This window comes from Podarcis liolepis, assembly GCF_965112155.1.
Source record: "Podarcis liolepis genome assembly, chromosome: 4".
Taxonomy (NCBI): domain Eukaryota; kingdom Metazoa; phylum Chordata; class Lepidosauria; order Squamata; family Lacertidae; genus Podarcis; species Podarcis liolepis.
In genome coordinates this window covers 104,942,863-104,960,183 of record NC_139558.1, presented here as the reverse complement: position 1 = coordinate 104,960,183, position 17,321 = coordinate 104,942,863, and the positions used below count along the sequence as shown (strand labels likewise).

At 45.4% G+C, this 17,321-nt stretch overlaps 3 protein-coding genes across 4 annotated transcripts in view; all 3 read left to right on the top strand.

Moving 5' to 3' along the window:
* Window positions 1-17,321, top strand: part of LOC310705092 (uncharacterized protein) — a 35,478-nt gene that overhangs the window by 12,004 nt on the left and 6,153 nt on the right. The gene's annotated exons all lie outside the window — the stretch shown is intronic.
* Window positions 2,959-17,321, top strand: part of LOC310705091 (uncharacterized protein) — a 52,704-nt gene continuing 38,341 nt past the window's right edge. For both annotated transcript variants that reach the window (XM_083499508.1, XM_083499509.1), the window contains exon 1: window positions 2,959-3,046. The gene's annotated coding sequence lies outside the window, so the exon portion shown is untranslated. The remainder of the gene's footprint in view (window positions 3,047-17,321) is intronic.
* Window positions 6,525-16,084, top strand: LOC310705798 (uncharacterized protein; the record flags this gene model as incomplete). Its single annotated transcript, XM_083500619.1, has 5 exons — window positions 6,525-6,574; window positions 6,863-7,022; window positions 13,766-13,892; window positions 14,823-15,395; window positions 15,984-16,084. The coding sequence occupies exons 2-5, from the start codon at window positions 6,984-6,986 to the stop codon at window positions 16,082-16,084; spliced, it is 840 nt and encodes a 279-aa protein (XP_083356745.1). The 5' UTR covers window positions 6,525-6,574; window positions 6,863-6,983.

The following is a 17,321-nucleotide window of genomic DNA, read 5'->3' as shown; positions in this document are numbered from 1 at the left end:
TGATGGAAGATTGGGAAAGGTTATAGAAAACCGATTTAAAATTCACAGATTGTTCCTTGCTGAAATAAAATTATATGAAGATGATGTATAGATGGTATATGACACCAGTGCAGTTAGGAAGAATGAACAAAACCAGCTCAAATATGTGTTGGAAGTGGAAAGAAAGTGACAAGGATAAGTGTGATTTTAAAGATGAATGGGAACCCTTTGCAAAGTACATAAAGAAGCAACAAAATAAACTGGACTCCTGGGCAGGTTTTGAATAAACATTTACAAACTTTTTATCGATAACATTTAGATAGAAAATTAAAAATCTGTACAGTATTGTAACATGCAGAAAATAACATAAGTTGATAAACCAGAGAGGGGAGCTGAGGGAAGGCTGAGGGGGACGGGAGGGTGGGTCAGGTTTTTTGGAGAGGGGAAAAATAAGGGGGGAAATTTAAGGATGATATGTTATTTGATAAAATGTTATGTTGAAATTACTAATAAAAATATTTTTAAAAAACATTTTGAAAGTGTTTGTGTTTGTTTTTACAATCAAGCAGTCTATACATTTTATGAAAATTACAATACATCATATAACATAAGCAGGAGTTATAAAAAATAATAATAAAATAGCGCACTGTCTTTCGTGTTGTGTCTTCCTGGAGTTCCACACCTCTGCTGGGTGGAGAGGATGTGGTCTCTCCTCCTTCATCTCAGCTCCACAGCAGTGCTCTCAATAAGACTTGGCACTCCAGAATGCGGGGAAATAATAAAATTAATAATAATAATAATAATAGTAGTAGTAGTAGTATTTATTCAATTTATATACCCCCCTTTATCAGAATATACCAGGGCGGTGTACAACATTATAAGCACAATACAGAACAACAATGATAAAAACATAATAAAAAGCATCCTGTGAGAAAGCCGAGTAATGCAGCACTCCTTTTAAAACTTGAGGGGAGATTCACTGCTCACCTGCTTTTACGGCCACTATGGGGCTGTGGTGATTCATCCAAGGGAGACTCCTCTGCTGGCCCTCCGAAGATTCTGACATCGTCCACTCTTTCTCCTGTCACCCACAGCCATAGAATATGAAGAGAGTGGTCCTCCCAAACTCTGCCTGCCCTCCAACATGTTGCAGAGGGAAATTGGGACCAGCGACTTCTGGGGCCACACTCCTGAAAGAGCCACGTAAATCACACAAGAGCAAGGACCCCCCAAAATGGGCGTCTTTTGGGGCCACAGTTTCACGGGAGCCAAAACAGGACATCCTGGGAGCCAATCAGAAGCCAGGGTGGCTTCTGGAGTTGCAGGACGTCCCACTCAAAGCAGGACAGTTGACAGGTATGTGAAGACCGCCAAAGATGGAGAGTCCACAACCCATAGTGCAGGCATCCCCAAACTCAGCCCTCCAGATGTTTTGGGACTACAACTCCCATCATCCCTAGCTAAGAGGACCAGTGGTCAGGAATGCTGGGAATTGTAGTCGCTAAACATCTGGAGGGCCGAGTTTGCCTATGCCTGCCATGGTCAATATGGCTGCCTTTCCCACTGGCTGAGATGCTTCTACCCATTTCATCTGCTTAGCCAATCCAAATATTCAGGGCCAACAGGTCCCACCCCTGCCTCCAGCAATCTCTTTTGTTACACTCAATGGGTGTTTGGTGGAGGGCAAGGGGAACCATGGGGCAGGGTCCAGGATGCTCAGATTCCTGCCACCAGACCTCCCCTCTGAGGTCCCCCCAGGGCACCTGCTCAGCTGAGAGGAGGGTGTCATAGCACAGGTAGCAAATCAGCTGCTGCTCCGCCCCTTGAGGGATTCCCCGCCTCACTTAATTGGCCAAATATTCCAAAAGGGCATCACCCGCCACTATATAAACCCTCTCACCCCCGGCAGCAGCAATGAGGTGGTACAGCTTTTGGGTGCTAAGAGTGTGTCCCTGCTTTGGGAGGGGGAACACAGCCCCCCCAGCAAAGTTTGGAGGACGAGCCAAGAGGTATAGCCGGACACTGGAAGGCAAACAGTTGCAGGAATTTATGTATAGTTTTTTTTTGGGGGGGGGGTTGCCCCTGCAGCAGATATCATGCACATGCAGCCCACTACCAAAATCAGCACCATCACTTTTGTGACTTTTTTGACTTGTCCCCACAAAACACTTCATCACAGTTTCTTCCTATCTATTCAAAGGGCCTCTGCTGCACAATACCAAATGTAAGAATTCACTGATAAATGTATCTCTGTACTGGCTTACTGGGAAAACTTAAGAAATTCATATAGACATGTGAGCTCAGCTACTCAGCAGCCCCTCTACCTGAGTGGTGATTTCTGGCATCCTGATACCTGAGTGCCAGGCAGGTAGCCATTCCAGAAATAACAAACCCAGATGGAGACAAAATATGCCTGGATGGAGACCTGAGAGCCACCTCTCAATATCTGGAGGGCTGACCCATGGAAGAGGGAGCCAGCTTGTTTTCTCCTGCCCTAGAGGGGAGGGAGCACCCAGAATAAGGGACCCAGAGGACCAGAAAGCAGTTTCTGCTGCCTAAAGAGCAGGAAGAACCTTCTGACGGGAAGAGCAGCAGAATCCCTTGGGAGATGGCGGACTCTCCTTCCTTGGAGGTTTTTAAGCAGAGGCTGGATGCTTTGGCTGAGATTCCTGCCTTGCAGGGGGGCTGGAATAGATGACCCTTAGGGCTCCCTCCCATTCTAGGATGAGGTTCCTTCCTTCCTGCAAACCCCTTTCCCCTGCAACCTCTTCCTCCAGTTTCTGGCCAAGGGAGGGAGCGGATCACAGACCAACCAAGAGCGTCCCCTCAAAATGAGCATCTCTGGGATTGTGCAACGCAGGAGAGAAAAGGCAGAGAGGACTGAGCAGGGTGGACTCGGCTTTGCAAGGGTTAAAGGGAACTGAGCTGCATTCCTAGAGAGGACAGGTAGTAAAGGGGGGCCGGGTCCTCCAGGGGAAAAGCCCCTCCCTCCCCTTCCTGCAAGTGGGGGGGGGGGGTTGCTTTCCTCTGCTGCAAAGGCTGCCTTGCTCTCTTCCACGGGGATCTGGTGAGTCTCTTCTTCCTCCCCCCCCCCAGGGTGCAGTGGGGAGAAGGGGGGGGGTCCCAGGGATGCAGGGGAGGGTGGCTCATGTGGGGGGAAGCCCCAGGGAGCAGGGGGTCCTGCCAGGGAGGGACGAGGTGGCAGGAACTGTCTCCTTCCTTTAGATAATTTGTGGGGGGGGGGAGGTAACCGCCCCCCTTCCAGAAGAAAAAATATTCAGAGCCCCCTGGGAAATCTAGCTTCTGTAAAGAAGCTTATCGTAGCTGTGTGTGACACGGGTCAGCGTCATTGCACAACAGAGGAAACACGTATGAATGGTTGCTCCCAAACCTCTTCCTTTGTTTCTCTTCTTTCTTTCTGCTTCTACCGCCCCCGGGAGAAGGTGGGGGGTCCCAGGGATGCAGCAAGGGAGGGTGGCTCATGTGGGGGGGGGGAGCCCCGGGAGCAGGGGGTCCAGCCAGGGAGGGACGAGGTTGCGCGAGGTTGGCAACTACAGTACTGTATGTCCTGCAGTTCTATACAGGCGCTGCTTACTCCTTTGGGAAGGGCAATCCTCTCCTGGGATCTGGTGAGTCTCCTCTCCCCCCCCCCCGAGGGTGCATTGGGGAGAAGGGGGGGGTCCCAGGGATGCTCCAAAACCTCTTCCTTTGTTTCCCTTCTTTCTTTCTCCTTATTGGCAGAGGAGGCCAGCCAAGCAGATCAAGCCAAGCTTTATGAGGAGCTGGGTATGTTTACATGGAAAAGAGAGGAGACAGAGAGGAGACGGGAGAGCCATGTCAGATTAGATGATTTATTACGGTCAGAAACCAGCTTATGAAACACACTTGGGGGTACAGTCACAGAAGTAAAACAGGCAATTTATGTACAACAACAAATTTAAAAACAATGTACACCAACAAACTATCCCAGGTAGTTGACTCAGAGTCACCCATGAAACCGAGTTTGGGGATTTTCATGACAGACTATTTTGAGTTGGGAGATGCTCTGCGCCTACAGATCTGTACACAGAATCTGGCGACCATCCAGGTCATCTTCTGATCTTTGCCTAACAGGAAAAGGTCCAATTTTTGCTTTTGCGGGAGGTCAGCGAGCCTCACCAGCAGGGGACCAATGGTCTTGCTACGTGCCTCTTCGTAAAAGGGACGTCTAAAGAACAAGTGTTTTGGCTTCCTATCTCTCCCAATGGGCAGGTGAAAAGTCTCTGAGCATACGGGGCTTTTCTAAAGGCTCCATCCAGGACCAGCGAGGGAAGAGCCGAGCAAGAAAGAAGAGATATTCTGCCGGTGTGGCTATATATTTCTCGATTTCTCCAATTTTATGGTCGGAGCACCTTGTGCAGTCCTGTTGTCTCTCGTTATCTAATATTCTTTGCCTGACCGTGGCTTTTGCCTGGCCCAACCCCAGACTTAGAAGGGCTTGAGGGGCAAAATCCAGTTTCTGGAGGGTGTTCAGAACTGCACTCTGCCAGCCTGACTGGAATTGGTCACAGAGGATCAATGGGGCTATCCCTCGGGGGAGCAGATACAATGTCAGCCATTTGTAGATTGATGTTAGGCAGATGCTAGCCTCCACTCTCATCATCCCCGTTTCTCATCTAACCCATGCGTTTGAGACACATCTGGGCACTTGGAGGAGAGCTCTAAGAAGTCTAGATTGAACTCTCTCAAGGGGGGAGGAAGCCGAGGAAGGCGGGCGCAAAAAGGAACCATAAAGGAGTTGTGCCAAAGTTTTGGCCTTGTATAGTTTTCGAACTGCGGGAACGAAGAAGCCCCCTTGTGCTCTGAAAAATTTAAGGATACAATTTGCGGGTTTTTCCGCTGAACTCCCGATGGAGTTTATGTGTAGTTTGTTGGCTCCTGAGGCCTGTACCACCATTCCTAGATACTTGTAGTTTGTGACTAGTTCTAATTTATGGCCTTGGAGTTCCCAGCTTTTAAGCTTTGGTTTTGCCCCAAAAGCGAGTATCTTGGTCTTTTGATAGTTGATTTTAAGACATTCAAATTCACAGTATGCTGCGAGCTTTCTTAGTGCTCTTTTGAGTCCAGTGGGGGTTCTAGATAAAATTACTACATCGTCAGCATATAGCAGGACCAAAAGCTTCGGAGGGTGGAGTTCTGAGTCATGGAGTGCAGATGCTAAATTATTTAGATAGAAATTGAATAGTAGAGGGGCCAATAGGCACCCTTGCCTGACTCCTTTAGAGGTTTTAATAGGGTCCTGACTCTAAGAGCCGTGTTTGCGCACAGTGCCTGAATTAAGAGCAGAAGCTCTTAATTCTATGTAGGTCCCCTGTAGTCTGTCCCAGAGTCTGGTTCTGGAGACTGTATCAAAGGCTGCTTTTAGATCAACGAAGGCAGTGTACGGTGAGGCCGGCCGTTAGGAGAGCCATGTCACCTGGGCGCAGGATTCCAACCAATGGCTACAAGCTACAAGAAAGGAGATTCAGATTCAACACACGTAGTCATTTTTCACTGGGAACCAATGACGCCCTTGTCAATCAGTTCTGACTTCATGCATTGACTGGAAGGAAGGAGCAACCAGGCTGATTCGCCTCGCATTAAACTCTTCGCTTGCCTCCACATTTCCACAATCTCCCTTCTAGAGGCCTACATCTCCTCCTCCTCCTTTTTAGAAAGATAGCTAAGAGTCTGGGCTGTGGTGCAGTCCTACCCTGGTTCCCAGCAAGACTCATCCATGCTTGCTCAGGGGATCTTTTTTTTCTACTGACCTACAAATTCTGTAACAGAACAATGTATTTGCTTTGTAGGATTTGCTAGAGCTTCTTATTCAGACAGACAGAACTTGGCAGAAGACCAAAGGGTTCCTTCCGATCTCTCAGAGGCTTCCTGAGAGCACAGATGGATGAGCGAGACACAGCTGGCCCTGGAGCAGGAAGAGGCCATGACATCCAAACTGGGAGCAGCGGGGGGTTCTGGGAAAATTTTGTGCAGAAGATCCTGGGTGAGGAGGACACCCTCTGCTCAAAGATACAGAGCCAGCAGGTGAGGCATTTCTGCTTCCAGGAGGCCAAAGGACCCCGAGAGGTTTGCAGCCGACTCTACCACCTTGATCATCAGTGGCTGAAGCCAGAAAGGCACACGAAAGCTGAGATGCTGGACCTGGTGATCTTGGAGCAGTTCCTGGCTGTCCTTCCACTGGAGATGGAGAGCTGGGTGAGGGACTGTGGAGCAGAGACCAGTTCCCAGGCCGTGGCCCTGGCTGAAGGTTTCCTCCTGAGTCAGGCAGAGGAGAGAAAGCAGGTGAGAGAGACTTTCCTCTGGATACTCCCAAGGGGCTCCAAACAGGATGGAGAACATCCAGAAAAGCTCTGCTGATGGCCCATCCGTTTTCGGGGAATGAGATCTAACACCCTTAAAGTATCTGTCTTTGCGTTCTCTTTCTAATATTTCTCACCATTAATTTACTGTTTTGAATTCTTGTTGTTCTTTCAGAAAAGGGATCATTTTGCAGAAATGGACCTGGATTCCTGTGAGGCAGAGAGGCCTCCGTTGGACACCAGAGAGAGGACACTGGGTAAGGAGGAAGGTGGCTTTTCTCCATTCGGTCTTGTTCTGTCGGTTTTCCAACTCATCTGAGAGTTCTTTTCATCTTGGTGTTTTTTTTGAGGGGTGCTGGTTGGGAACAAGGGTTCAGAGGAGGGGAGATGTATTTCTGCACACCTAACATGAAATGGGCACAAACCTCCAACTGCACTCAGCAGGTAAGGCTTTCCCAAAGCCCATCTGTAGTTAGAGATGTCCTGTTTCCTCTGTGAGAGAAGCAGGCACTCCTAGCATCCTAATTACCTTTTTTCTCTTGCAGGTGGCAGAAGGATGCCGGCAAGACCTCCTGATCCGCCTTTTCATGGGGGCAGAAGGGAAGCAGTGGCTGTGGAACCAGATCAGGTCAGGGGAAGCTGCCTTGTGGGGTCAGAGGCCGAGGGATGGAGCAATGTCATGGACTGAGCCCAATACTCAGCCAAGTATGTGAACATCGTGCTCTTGCTGATAGAGAGTTAACTCCAGCTGTGAACTGTGGGATTTCCTGCCCAGATAACTCTATGACTCCAGCCTTCTGAATGTTTCCAGTAGGATTCATCTGTAGTTGCAGTTTTCGTGGAATCCTAGAGTTGAAAGGGACCCCAAGGGTCATCAAGTCCCACCCCCTGCATTGCACGAGTCTCAGCTAGATAATCCAAGACAGATGGTCATCCAGACTAGGCTTGTTTTATTTCTGTATTCATCAATGAATGCTAAAATAGGCTTCTTCTTTTTTAAAATAGAAAATAGAAAAAAGGAAAACAATAAAAAATTAACAGAATATACCTTTCAATACATAAAAAGAAAAACATAGAAAAACAATACAGCAAAACAGCAAAAAGAAACAAAAACACTAAAACACACATCCAATGTTCCATATATTTACCTTTCATTTACTTGTTTCATCGGCCTCCTCACACCTCCCTTTTTTGTATTCTAGTTCAATTACCTATTTCAGCAAATTCTTTCCATCTTTCTCAATTTTTGTTCTATATTTTATCTTAACAGTCTAACCTTAAATTTTTTCATTTTGGCCCATTATCAATCAGTTTTTACTTAATTCTTTATTACAATTCTGCTAAAACCAAATACCTTCATTCCAGCATCCTTCTAACATTCATTAAGTTTGCTATATTTTTGTAAATATACTTTTTTCCAATCTTCTTCCACCGACTCTTCTCCCTGGTCTTGGATTCTGCCAAGTCATTTCCGCCAGTTCCATGTAGTCCATCAGCTTCATCTGCCATTCTTCCCTGGTGGGAAGATCTTTTTTTCATTTGCCAAGCCAACAGTTTTTCGCACTTATTTGCCGATTCAAATGTCTTTTGTCTCATCTGTTTAATCTTCCATTCTATTTCCTGATTCATCATTTTCATATATTGTACTTGATACAACTTTATCTCTTTCAAAATCTCCTGCGACTTTGGTTTCACCCTTAATTTCTCCTCTCCTTCCTTTATCTTTTCCAGGATTTTGTCTTTTTTCTCATTTTGCATTCTCTTCTTAATTGCATTCTGTTGCATCAAAAATCCTCTCATGACCGCTTTGCTTGCATCCCAGATTACTCTTCTTTCCACAGCTAAAATAGGCTTCTAAGCAGCGGACAGACGATAACAAATAATGTCCAGGATTCACCTAGCCAGCCCCATCCGCTGCAAAATGGGGCCTGCCCCCCACTCCTCCCCCTCTCCATGCCCCCATGAACCCCTTGAATTTGGCTCTAGGGCATTGGGAGGAAACCTCCCCAGAACAACTCACGAGGAGAGGAGAAAGTGGATCCTTCCATCGGGGAAACTGGAATGCTTGCGTAGGCAGAGAAACGTAAACATAAGCTGGAGTACCACCTATTTGCAAAAAGATGAATAAATGCAGAATAAAAGAATTCAATTAAAGCGTTAAAATAGGTACCCATAATAAAAATGTGCAGCAAAGCAATCCTATTGAAATAATACAGCAATTAACAGGAAGGAAATAACAGAGCATTGTGTAGCAGATCACATTTCTGCCGTCTCATTTTTTTTTGTAATAATATTTTATTAGAATTTTCCAAAAGGTTAACATCAACAAAAATCAACAAAAATCAGGAAAAACAAACAACAAACATTGAAAATCCAAACAAAGAAACAAAAAAATAAATAAATACAAAGGAAAGAATTTAGCATAAAAGAAGAACACTCTTTTATATTAATAACTTTCAAAACCTTATTCTCTTTGCTTCCACCCGCCTTCCCTTCTTGTATTCTACTTTAAAAATTAGTTCAGCAAGATCGTTCATTATTCATTTTAAACCTTTATCCCTCCCTTTATAATCTTATTTATCTTAATCGCTAGAACCCCTTCATTTCATTTTCAGAGCCTTCAACATTCATAAATTTTACAATATTTTTGTAGATAAACTTTAAACTTCTTCCAGTCCTCTTCCATCTGCTCCTCTCCTTGATCTCGGATTCTGCCGGTCATCTCTGCCAGTTCCATATAGTCTATCACTTGCACCTGCCACTCTTCCAAGGTGGGTAGGTCTTGCGTCTTCCAATCCTTTGCTATAAGTACCGTATTTTTCGCTCTATAGGACGCACTTTTTCCCCTTCAAAAATGAAGGGGAAATGTGTGTGCGTCCTATGGAGCGAAGACGCCGTAGCCCCGCGACCCTCTCCCGGCTGGAGAGGTAGCGCGCGGCTATGGCAGGAGCCTCTTTAGCCGCACACCACTTCTCCAGCTGGGAGAGGGTCGCGGGGGGCTGCTTTAGCCCCGCGCGCGCTCTCCCGGCTGGGGAGGTGAAGCGCAGCTATGGCAGGAGCCTCTACAGCCCCATGTCACCTCTCCAGCCGGGAGAGCGCATGCAGGGCTAAAGAAGCACCCCGCGACCCTCTCCTGGCTGGGGAGGTGACGCGCTACTATAGAGGCTCCTGCCATAGCTGCGTGTCACCTCTCCAGCTGGGAGAGGGTCGCGGGAGGCTGCTTTAGCCCCGCGCGCGCTCTCCCGGCTGGGGAGGTGACGAGCGACTATAGAGGCTCCTGCCATAGCTGCGTGTCACCTCTCCAGCTGGGAGAGGGTCGCGGGAGGCTGCTTTAGCCCCGCGCGCGCTCTCCCGGCTGGGGAGGTGACGAGCGGCTATAGAGGCTCCTGCCATAGCTGCGTGTCACCTCTCCAGCTGGGAGAGGGTCGCGGGAGGCTTCTTTAGCCCCGCGCGCTCTCTCCCGGCTGGGGAGCTGAAGCGCGGCTATGGCAGGAGCCTCTACAGCCCCATGTCACCTCTCCAGCCGGGAGAGCGCGCGCGGGGATAAAGAAGCACCCCGCGACCCTCTCCTGGCTGGGGAGGTGACGCACAGCTTTAGAGGCTCCTGCCATAGCCGCGCGTCACCTCTCCAGCCGGGAGAGCGCTCGCGGGGCTAAAGCAACCCCCGCGACCCTCTCCTGGCTGGAGAGGTGATGCGTGGCTATGGCAGGAGCCTCTGCGCTGCGCCTTTCCGCTGCTCCCTGACCTGCTCTTTGGGGCTGGTGGTGGGCTTCCCCCCGCCAGCCCCAAAGAGCAGGTCGAAAGGAACCTGAAGCCTGGAGAGCGAGAGGGGTCAGTGCACACCGACCCCTCTCGCTCTCCAGGCTTCCAAGGTAGCCACCTGAACGCACCTTAAACAGCACCTTGTTTTAGAGCGGGAAAACAAGAGGGGGAAAGTTCTCCCCCTCTCTGTGCAGCGCCTCCTGCCGCTTCACTGAAGGGGCGCTGGGCAGAGAGGGGGAGATTTTTTTCCCCTTGTTCTCTCCCCTCTAAAACAAAGTGAGTCCTATTGTCCGGTGCGTCCAATGGTGCGAAAAATACGGTATTCTTGCTGCTGCTGTAGCATACATGAAAAAAGTTCTATCCTTCTTTGGCACCAATTGGCCGACTATGCCCAGGAGGAAGGCCTCTGGTTTCTTCAGAAAAGTATACTTAAATACCTTTTTCAGTTCATTATAGATCATTTCCCAGAACGCCTTAATCCTTGGGCACGTCCACCAAAGGTGAAAGAATGTTCCTTCAATTTCTTTACATTTCCAACGTTTATTATCGGGCAAATGATAGATTTTTGCAAGCTTGACTGGTGTCATGTACCACCTATAAATCATTTTCATAATATTTTCTCTTAAGGCATTACATGCCGTAAATTTGATACCAGTGGTCCACAACCGTTCCCAGTCAGCAAACATAATATTATGACCAATGTCTTGTGCCCATTTTATCATAGCCGATTTAACCGTTTCGTCCTCCGTGTTCCATTTCAACAGCAAATCATACATTCTCGACAATATCTTAGCTTTGGGTTCTAACAATTCTGTTTCCAACTTTGATTTTTCCACCTGGAAACCATTTTTCCTGTCCAAATTGTAGGCCTCTATTATTTGAAAGTAATGTAACCAATCCTGCACCTTATTCTTAAGTTTCTCATAACTCTGCAATTTCAACCTGTCCCCTTCTTGTTCCAAAATTTCCGAATATCTCGGCCATTTAGATTCCATATTAAGCTTTTTCACAGCTTTAGCCTCCATTGGCGACAACCACCTAGGAGTCTTACTTTCCAACAAATCTTTGTACCTCGTCCAGACATTAAATAGTGCTTTCCTGACAATATGATTTTTAAAACCTTTATGAGCTTTAACCTTATCATACCACAGATATGCATGCCACCCAAAGGCATTATCAAAACCCTCTAAATCCAAAATGTCGGTGTTCTCAAGAAGTAGCCATTCCTTCAGCCAGCAAAAAGCTGCTGCTTCATAATATAACTTAAAGTCCGGCAGGGCAAACCCCCCTCTATTCTTAGTATCAGTAAGGATTTTGTATTTTATTCTGGGCTTTTTGCCCTGCCAGACAAATCTAGAGATTTCTTTTTGCCACTTCTTGAAACAGTCCATCTTGTCAATGATTTGTAACGTCTGAAACAAAAATAACATTCTTGGCAATACATTCATTTTGATAACCGCAATTCTACCCAATAAGGAAAGCTTCAGATTTCTCCAAATTTCAAGATCTTTTTTCACTTCCGACCAACACTTCTCATAGTTATATTTAAATAAATTAACATTTTTTGAAGTCATATTCACCCCTAGGTATTTCACTTTTTTCACCAATGATAAACCTGTTTCTCCCTGAAACCTTTCCTTCTCAATCGATGTCAAGTTCTTCTCCAAGACCATTGTTTTCGATTTATTCAATTTAAAACCTGCCACCTGACCAAATTCTTGTATTATTTCCAAAGCTCTGTTAGTACTGGGAATTGGCTCCTGTAATGTCAATACTAGGTCATCTGCATATGCTTTAAGTTTATATTGTTTAACTCCGACCTGTATACCCTGAATCTGTTGGTCCCTTCTAATCATGTTCAGCAAGACCTCCAGGACTGAAATAAAAAGCAGGGGGGAAATTGGGCAGCCTTGTCATGTCCCTTTCTCTATCTTAACTTCTTCTGTAACTGCATTATTCACTACTAATTTTGCCTTTTGTTCTTAATAAATCGCACCTATACCGTTTCCAAACCTTTCTCCCACCCCCATCCCTTGCAGGTTTTTCCTCATAAAACTCCAAGAAATATTATCAAAGGCTTTCTCCGCATCAATAAATATCAAAACAGCTTTTGTATTTATATTAACTTGCAATTTTTCCAAAATGTCAATCAAATTCCTTGTATTATTTGACATATATCTGCCTGGAAGAAAGCCAGCTTGGTCTTTAAATATCATTCCAACTAAAACTTTTTTCAGTCTTTTAGCCAAAATATCGGCAAAAATTTTGTAATCCACATTAAGTAGGGATATAGGGCGGTAGTTCTTAAGTTGTGTCTTTTCAGACTCATTTTTTGGTATTAGTGTGATATAGGCATCTTTCCACGATTCCGGCGCTCTTTTCCCCTCCATAATTTCATTACAAACCTCCATTAACGGTTGAATTAAAAAGTCTTTCAAAACTTTGTAATATTTGGAGGATAGTCCATCCGGGCCTGGAGACTTGCCTAGTTGCAAATTCTTTATGGCACCTTCAACCTCCTGTTCAGAAATTTTTTCAATCAAAATTAGTTTGTTCTCTTGAGATATTTTTTGTAGTCCATTTGTTTCTAAAAATTTCTCAATCTTGATCTCATTCTGTGGCCCTTGTGCGTACAATTGTTTAAAGTATCTCTGGAATCAATCTTTAATTTCCTTTGGGTTTTGTATGTTCCTTCCATTTACTTCAAGATTAGTCACAGTATTTAATTTTTGTCTTTTCTTCAGCTGCCAAGCTAGCAGCTTTCCACACTTATTAGCCGATTCAAAGGTTTTTTGTCTCATCTGTTTGATCTTCCATTCCATGTCCTGGTTAACCATTTTCAAATATTGAGAGCCAGTGTGGTGTAGTGGTTAAGAGCGGTAGTCTCGTAATCTGGTGAACTGGGTTCGCGTCTCCGCTCCTCCACATGCAGCTGCTGGGTGACCTTGGGCCAGTCACACTTCTCTGAAGTCTCTCAGCCTCACTCACCTCACAGAGTGTTTGTTGTGGGGGAGGAAGGGAAAGGAGAATGTTAGCCGCTTTGAGACTCCTTAAAGGGAGTGAAAGGCGGGATATCAAATCCAAACTCCTCCTCATCTTTTCTTCAGCTGCCAAGCTAGCAGCTTTCCACACTTATTAGCCGATTCAAAGGTTTTTTGTCTCATCTGTTTGATCTTCCATTCCATGTCCTGGTTAACCATTTTCAAATATTGTGCTTGATATTTAATTTCTCGCAAAACCTCCTGTGACTTAGGTTTAGACCTTAATCTCTTCTCTCCTTCTTTTATTTTCTCTAGAATCTTTCCTTTTCTATCCTCTTGAAGTCTTCTCTTTATAGCATTTTGCTGAATCAAAAAACCTCTCATTACAGCTTTACTTGCGTCCCAGATTCCTCTCTTTTCCACCGTAGTTTTCAAATTTATTTCAAAATAATCTTTTATAGTTTTTTGGGCCTTTTTAATAATTTCTGGATCTCTAAAAAAGGTGTCATTCATTCTCCATCTGAAGGAACCAATCGGTGTTAATTTCATTACCATTTTCACAGGGTTATGGTCGGAGCAAGTTTTTGGACAGATTTCCACCTTTTGAATCTTGGGTGCCATCCCTCTTGTGATCCAAATTTGGTCAATTCATGTCCAGTGGGCTTTCTGCCGTCTCAGAGGACGACATTTCCCTTTTTCTTTTAGGGTCCAGTGTGCTTTGAAGATGTCGCTGTTCATTTCACGGACGAGGAGTGGGCGTTGCTGGATCCTGACCAGAGAGCTCTGCTTAAGGACGTCATGGAGGAGAATTGGGGGATCGTGGCCTCTCTTGGTAAGCCTCCGTGTGGGATCGTCCTATCTGCCAGGAAATTCAAAAAATACCTCTATGTGACAAACCTCATATATTTTCTCAGCGCCCCCTACAACACCTGGGAACCTAACACCCCCACAAGAAATAGTAGATTACAGTTTTTTCTGTGAACAATCTTCCTCCAGTTCTGCCTCCTTCTACCACAGTTGGGCTGATCTGAACTGCCCAGGCATCTTAAATGTCAGCTTCAGAGTTGTTCGGAAAGATAAGTAGCTTCTGTCAGGTTTTCTGTTTTTGTTTTTGCTGCTGTCCGTCTTGGGTTGACCAAAGAGACTGACACTGGAGATGGAGGGGATGCCATGACTGGGCCAAAAAACATCTGCCCCAGAGAAGAGCCAGGCTGATTGAATCTCAGGTAGTACTAGCAGTGATAATAATAATAGTAGTAATCATAATTTTTATGTATACCCTTACCATCTGGTTGGGTTGCCCCAGCCAATCTGGGAAGCTTCCAACACATATACAGTCGTATTTCTGGTTGTGAATGAGATCCGTTCCAGAGATCCGGCCAGATCCCGAGGTTTTCGCAAGACAAGGATCACTGTGCATGGATTTGTCGCTTTCATAATCTGATGTTTATATAATCCAAGGGTTATGTAACCCGAGGTGCTACTGTATAAACATGAAACAGTAATAATAACAACAATCTAATCCAATGAAAAAAGTACAAAATTTTTACAAAAAGTACAAAAATTTTAAAATGAGTAACTTACTTCAAACAAAGCAACATTCAACCAATGATTAGAATCCAATAATAAATACATTGGTTTATTACAGAATAACAAAGGTAATGAAGACTGCCTTCTCTACAACAAATTTAATGAGCATTATTCCCTAACTGGGGGCTCCATTTGTTCCTGAGGCTCTAATCCCTTTTTCTCTCCATTGCAGATTGTGATGAATTGGAAAGCAAGAACAAAGATGACCACAACACAATCTGCAGAGTGGAGAAGGCACGTAAAAATTTGGAATGGGGAAAGAGCTGCGGTCAGAGCTCCCATTCCAGTTCCCATCAACAAAATCTCATTGGAAAGAAACCCTATCAGTGCATTGAATGTGGAAAGAGCTTCAGTCAGAGCTTCTCTTTCATTTCCCATCAAAGAATTCATACAGGGGATAAATCCTATCACTGTGTGGAATGTGGAAAGAGCTTCAGTAGCAGCTCCAGTCTCACAAAACATCAAAGAATTCATACAGGGGAGAAACCCTATCAGTGCATGGAATGTGGAAAGAGCTTCAGGATTAACTCCGATCTCACTAGGCATCAAAGAATTCATACAGGGGAGAAACCCTATCAGTGTGTGGAATGTGGAAAGAGCTTCAGTATAAGCACCGATCTCACTAAACATCAAAGAATTCACACAGGGGAGAAACCCTATCAGTGTGTGGAATGTGGAAAGAGCTTCAGTATGAGCTCCAGTCTCACTAAACATCAAAGAATTCATACGGGGGAGAAACCCTATGGTATGTGGAAAGAGCTTCAGTATGAGCTTCAATCTCACTTACCACCAAATCATTCATACAGAGGAGAAACCCTATCAGTGCATGGAATGTGGAAAGCGCTTCAGTAGAAATGCCGATCTCACTAAACATCAAAGAATTCATACAGGGGAGAAACCCTATCAGTGTGTGGAATGTGGAAAGAGCTTCAGTATGAGCTCCGATCTCACTAAACATCAAAGAATTCATACAGGGGATAAATCCTATCACTGTGTGGAATGTGGAAAGTGCTTCAGTAGCAGCTCCAGTCTCACAAAACATCAAAGAATTCATACAGGGGAGAAACCCTATCAGTGTGTGGAATGTGGAAAGAGCTTCAGTATGAGCTCCGATCTCACTAAACATCAAAGAATTCATACAGGGGAGAAACCCTATCAGTGTGTGGAATGTGGAAAGCGCTTCAGTAGAAATGCCGATCTCACTAAACATCAAAGAATTCATACAGGGGAGAAACCCTATCAGTGTGTGGAATGTGGAAAGAGCTTCAGTATGAGCTCCAATCTCACTTCCCATCAAAGAATTCATACAGGAAGAAACCCTATCAGTGTGCAGAATGTGGAAAGAGCTTCAATCAAAAGTCCAATCTCACTTACCTTCAAAGAATTCATACAGGGGAGAATCACGGAATTGTAGAATTTTTGAGCTTGAAGTGATCCCTGGTGCAATCTATTTCACCCTTTGTGATGCAGGCATTGCAAGTAAAGCATCCATGAAAGATGACCATCCAACTTCATTTGGAAACCTCAAAGAATGGAAATTCCAGCACTCCCAAGGGAGTCCAATCCACTAACAGCTGTTGCTGTCAAAAATTTCTTCCGCATGTTTAGCCAGTCTTTTTTTAAAAAAACAACAACTTGAAGGCATTGGTTTGTGTCCTACCCTGTGGAGCAGGTGTCCTATTGGGAAGACCTAGTTCTCCGATTGCATGTTCTGGAAGTTGGGCAATAGGGGCAGTACAGGATTCCTTTTGACTTCCGGTCGGTGCCAGCGCTTAATGGCGGTCCTAGCTCCGAGCTCCGGAGAAGGACTGCTTCGCAAGTTCGGGTCTTACCCGCTACGGCAAGCGGGGGACCCCTAAAATCCCAGGCGCTGAAGCCTGAGAACAAGGAGACTCGGTGGGCACCTTTGCGCCCCCCGGTACCGTGAAAGAGCCTTTTTAAAGGCTACGGATCGACATCGGGAGTGAGCGCGGTGCTGAGAGTCGCTACCCAGCCTGCGAAGTGAAGCCGCGTCGCCATAAGCGGAGAGCGCCGATTCCTTCCTGAAAAGAAAATTTGGACTGAATCCCCGTGAGTAAGAGCTGAAAAACAATCGGGACCCTTTAAATTTTAAAAATTGGGCTAAAAACGGGGGAGATTTAAACAAAGGAAGTCTGCCTCCCCCCGACTGCATGAAAGTGAAAGCAACGGAGCTCTAAACCTGCATCCGTTTAAACCCGCTCTTTGATCAGCTAAACCGGACATTTAGACCTTTGATCTCCCCTCTAGCTAGCAGGGCAGAGGGGAGGTGAACTTGATTAATAACTGCATGATCTATTGGAAGTAAAAAACCTCTGCTGTCTCACCCATTTGAAAGCATGAAAACGGTCTGCCTTCTTAGCACACTGAACTGACTTTTCCCTGTGAAGTGACACTTTGATACAAAGTTTCCACAGTGCCTGGCTACTGTATAATATAAGAAGAAATAGTATAAATTGGGCAACTGTGGCAATTTGAAGTTACAAGCTCGTAGCAACATTGACTTTGACTGTGTTAATCTCCTTTTTTACATTTTGGACAGTCTCCTTTGTTTTCGTACTTGGAAATTTGGCACTATGGCCATTTTGATTTGCTCCCTCTAGAGGACAAAGTGAAGTCCGGCACGGCCTAAGACAGTGGAATTTTCCAAGGG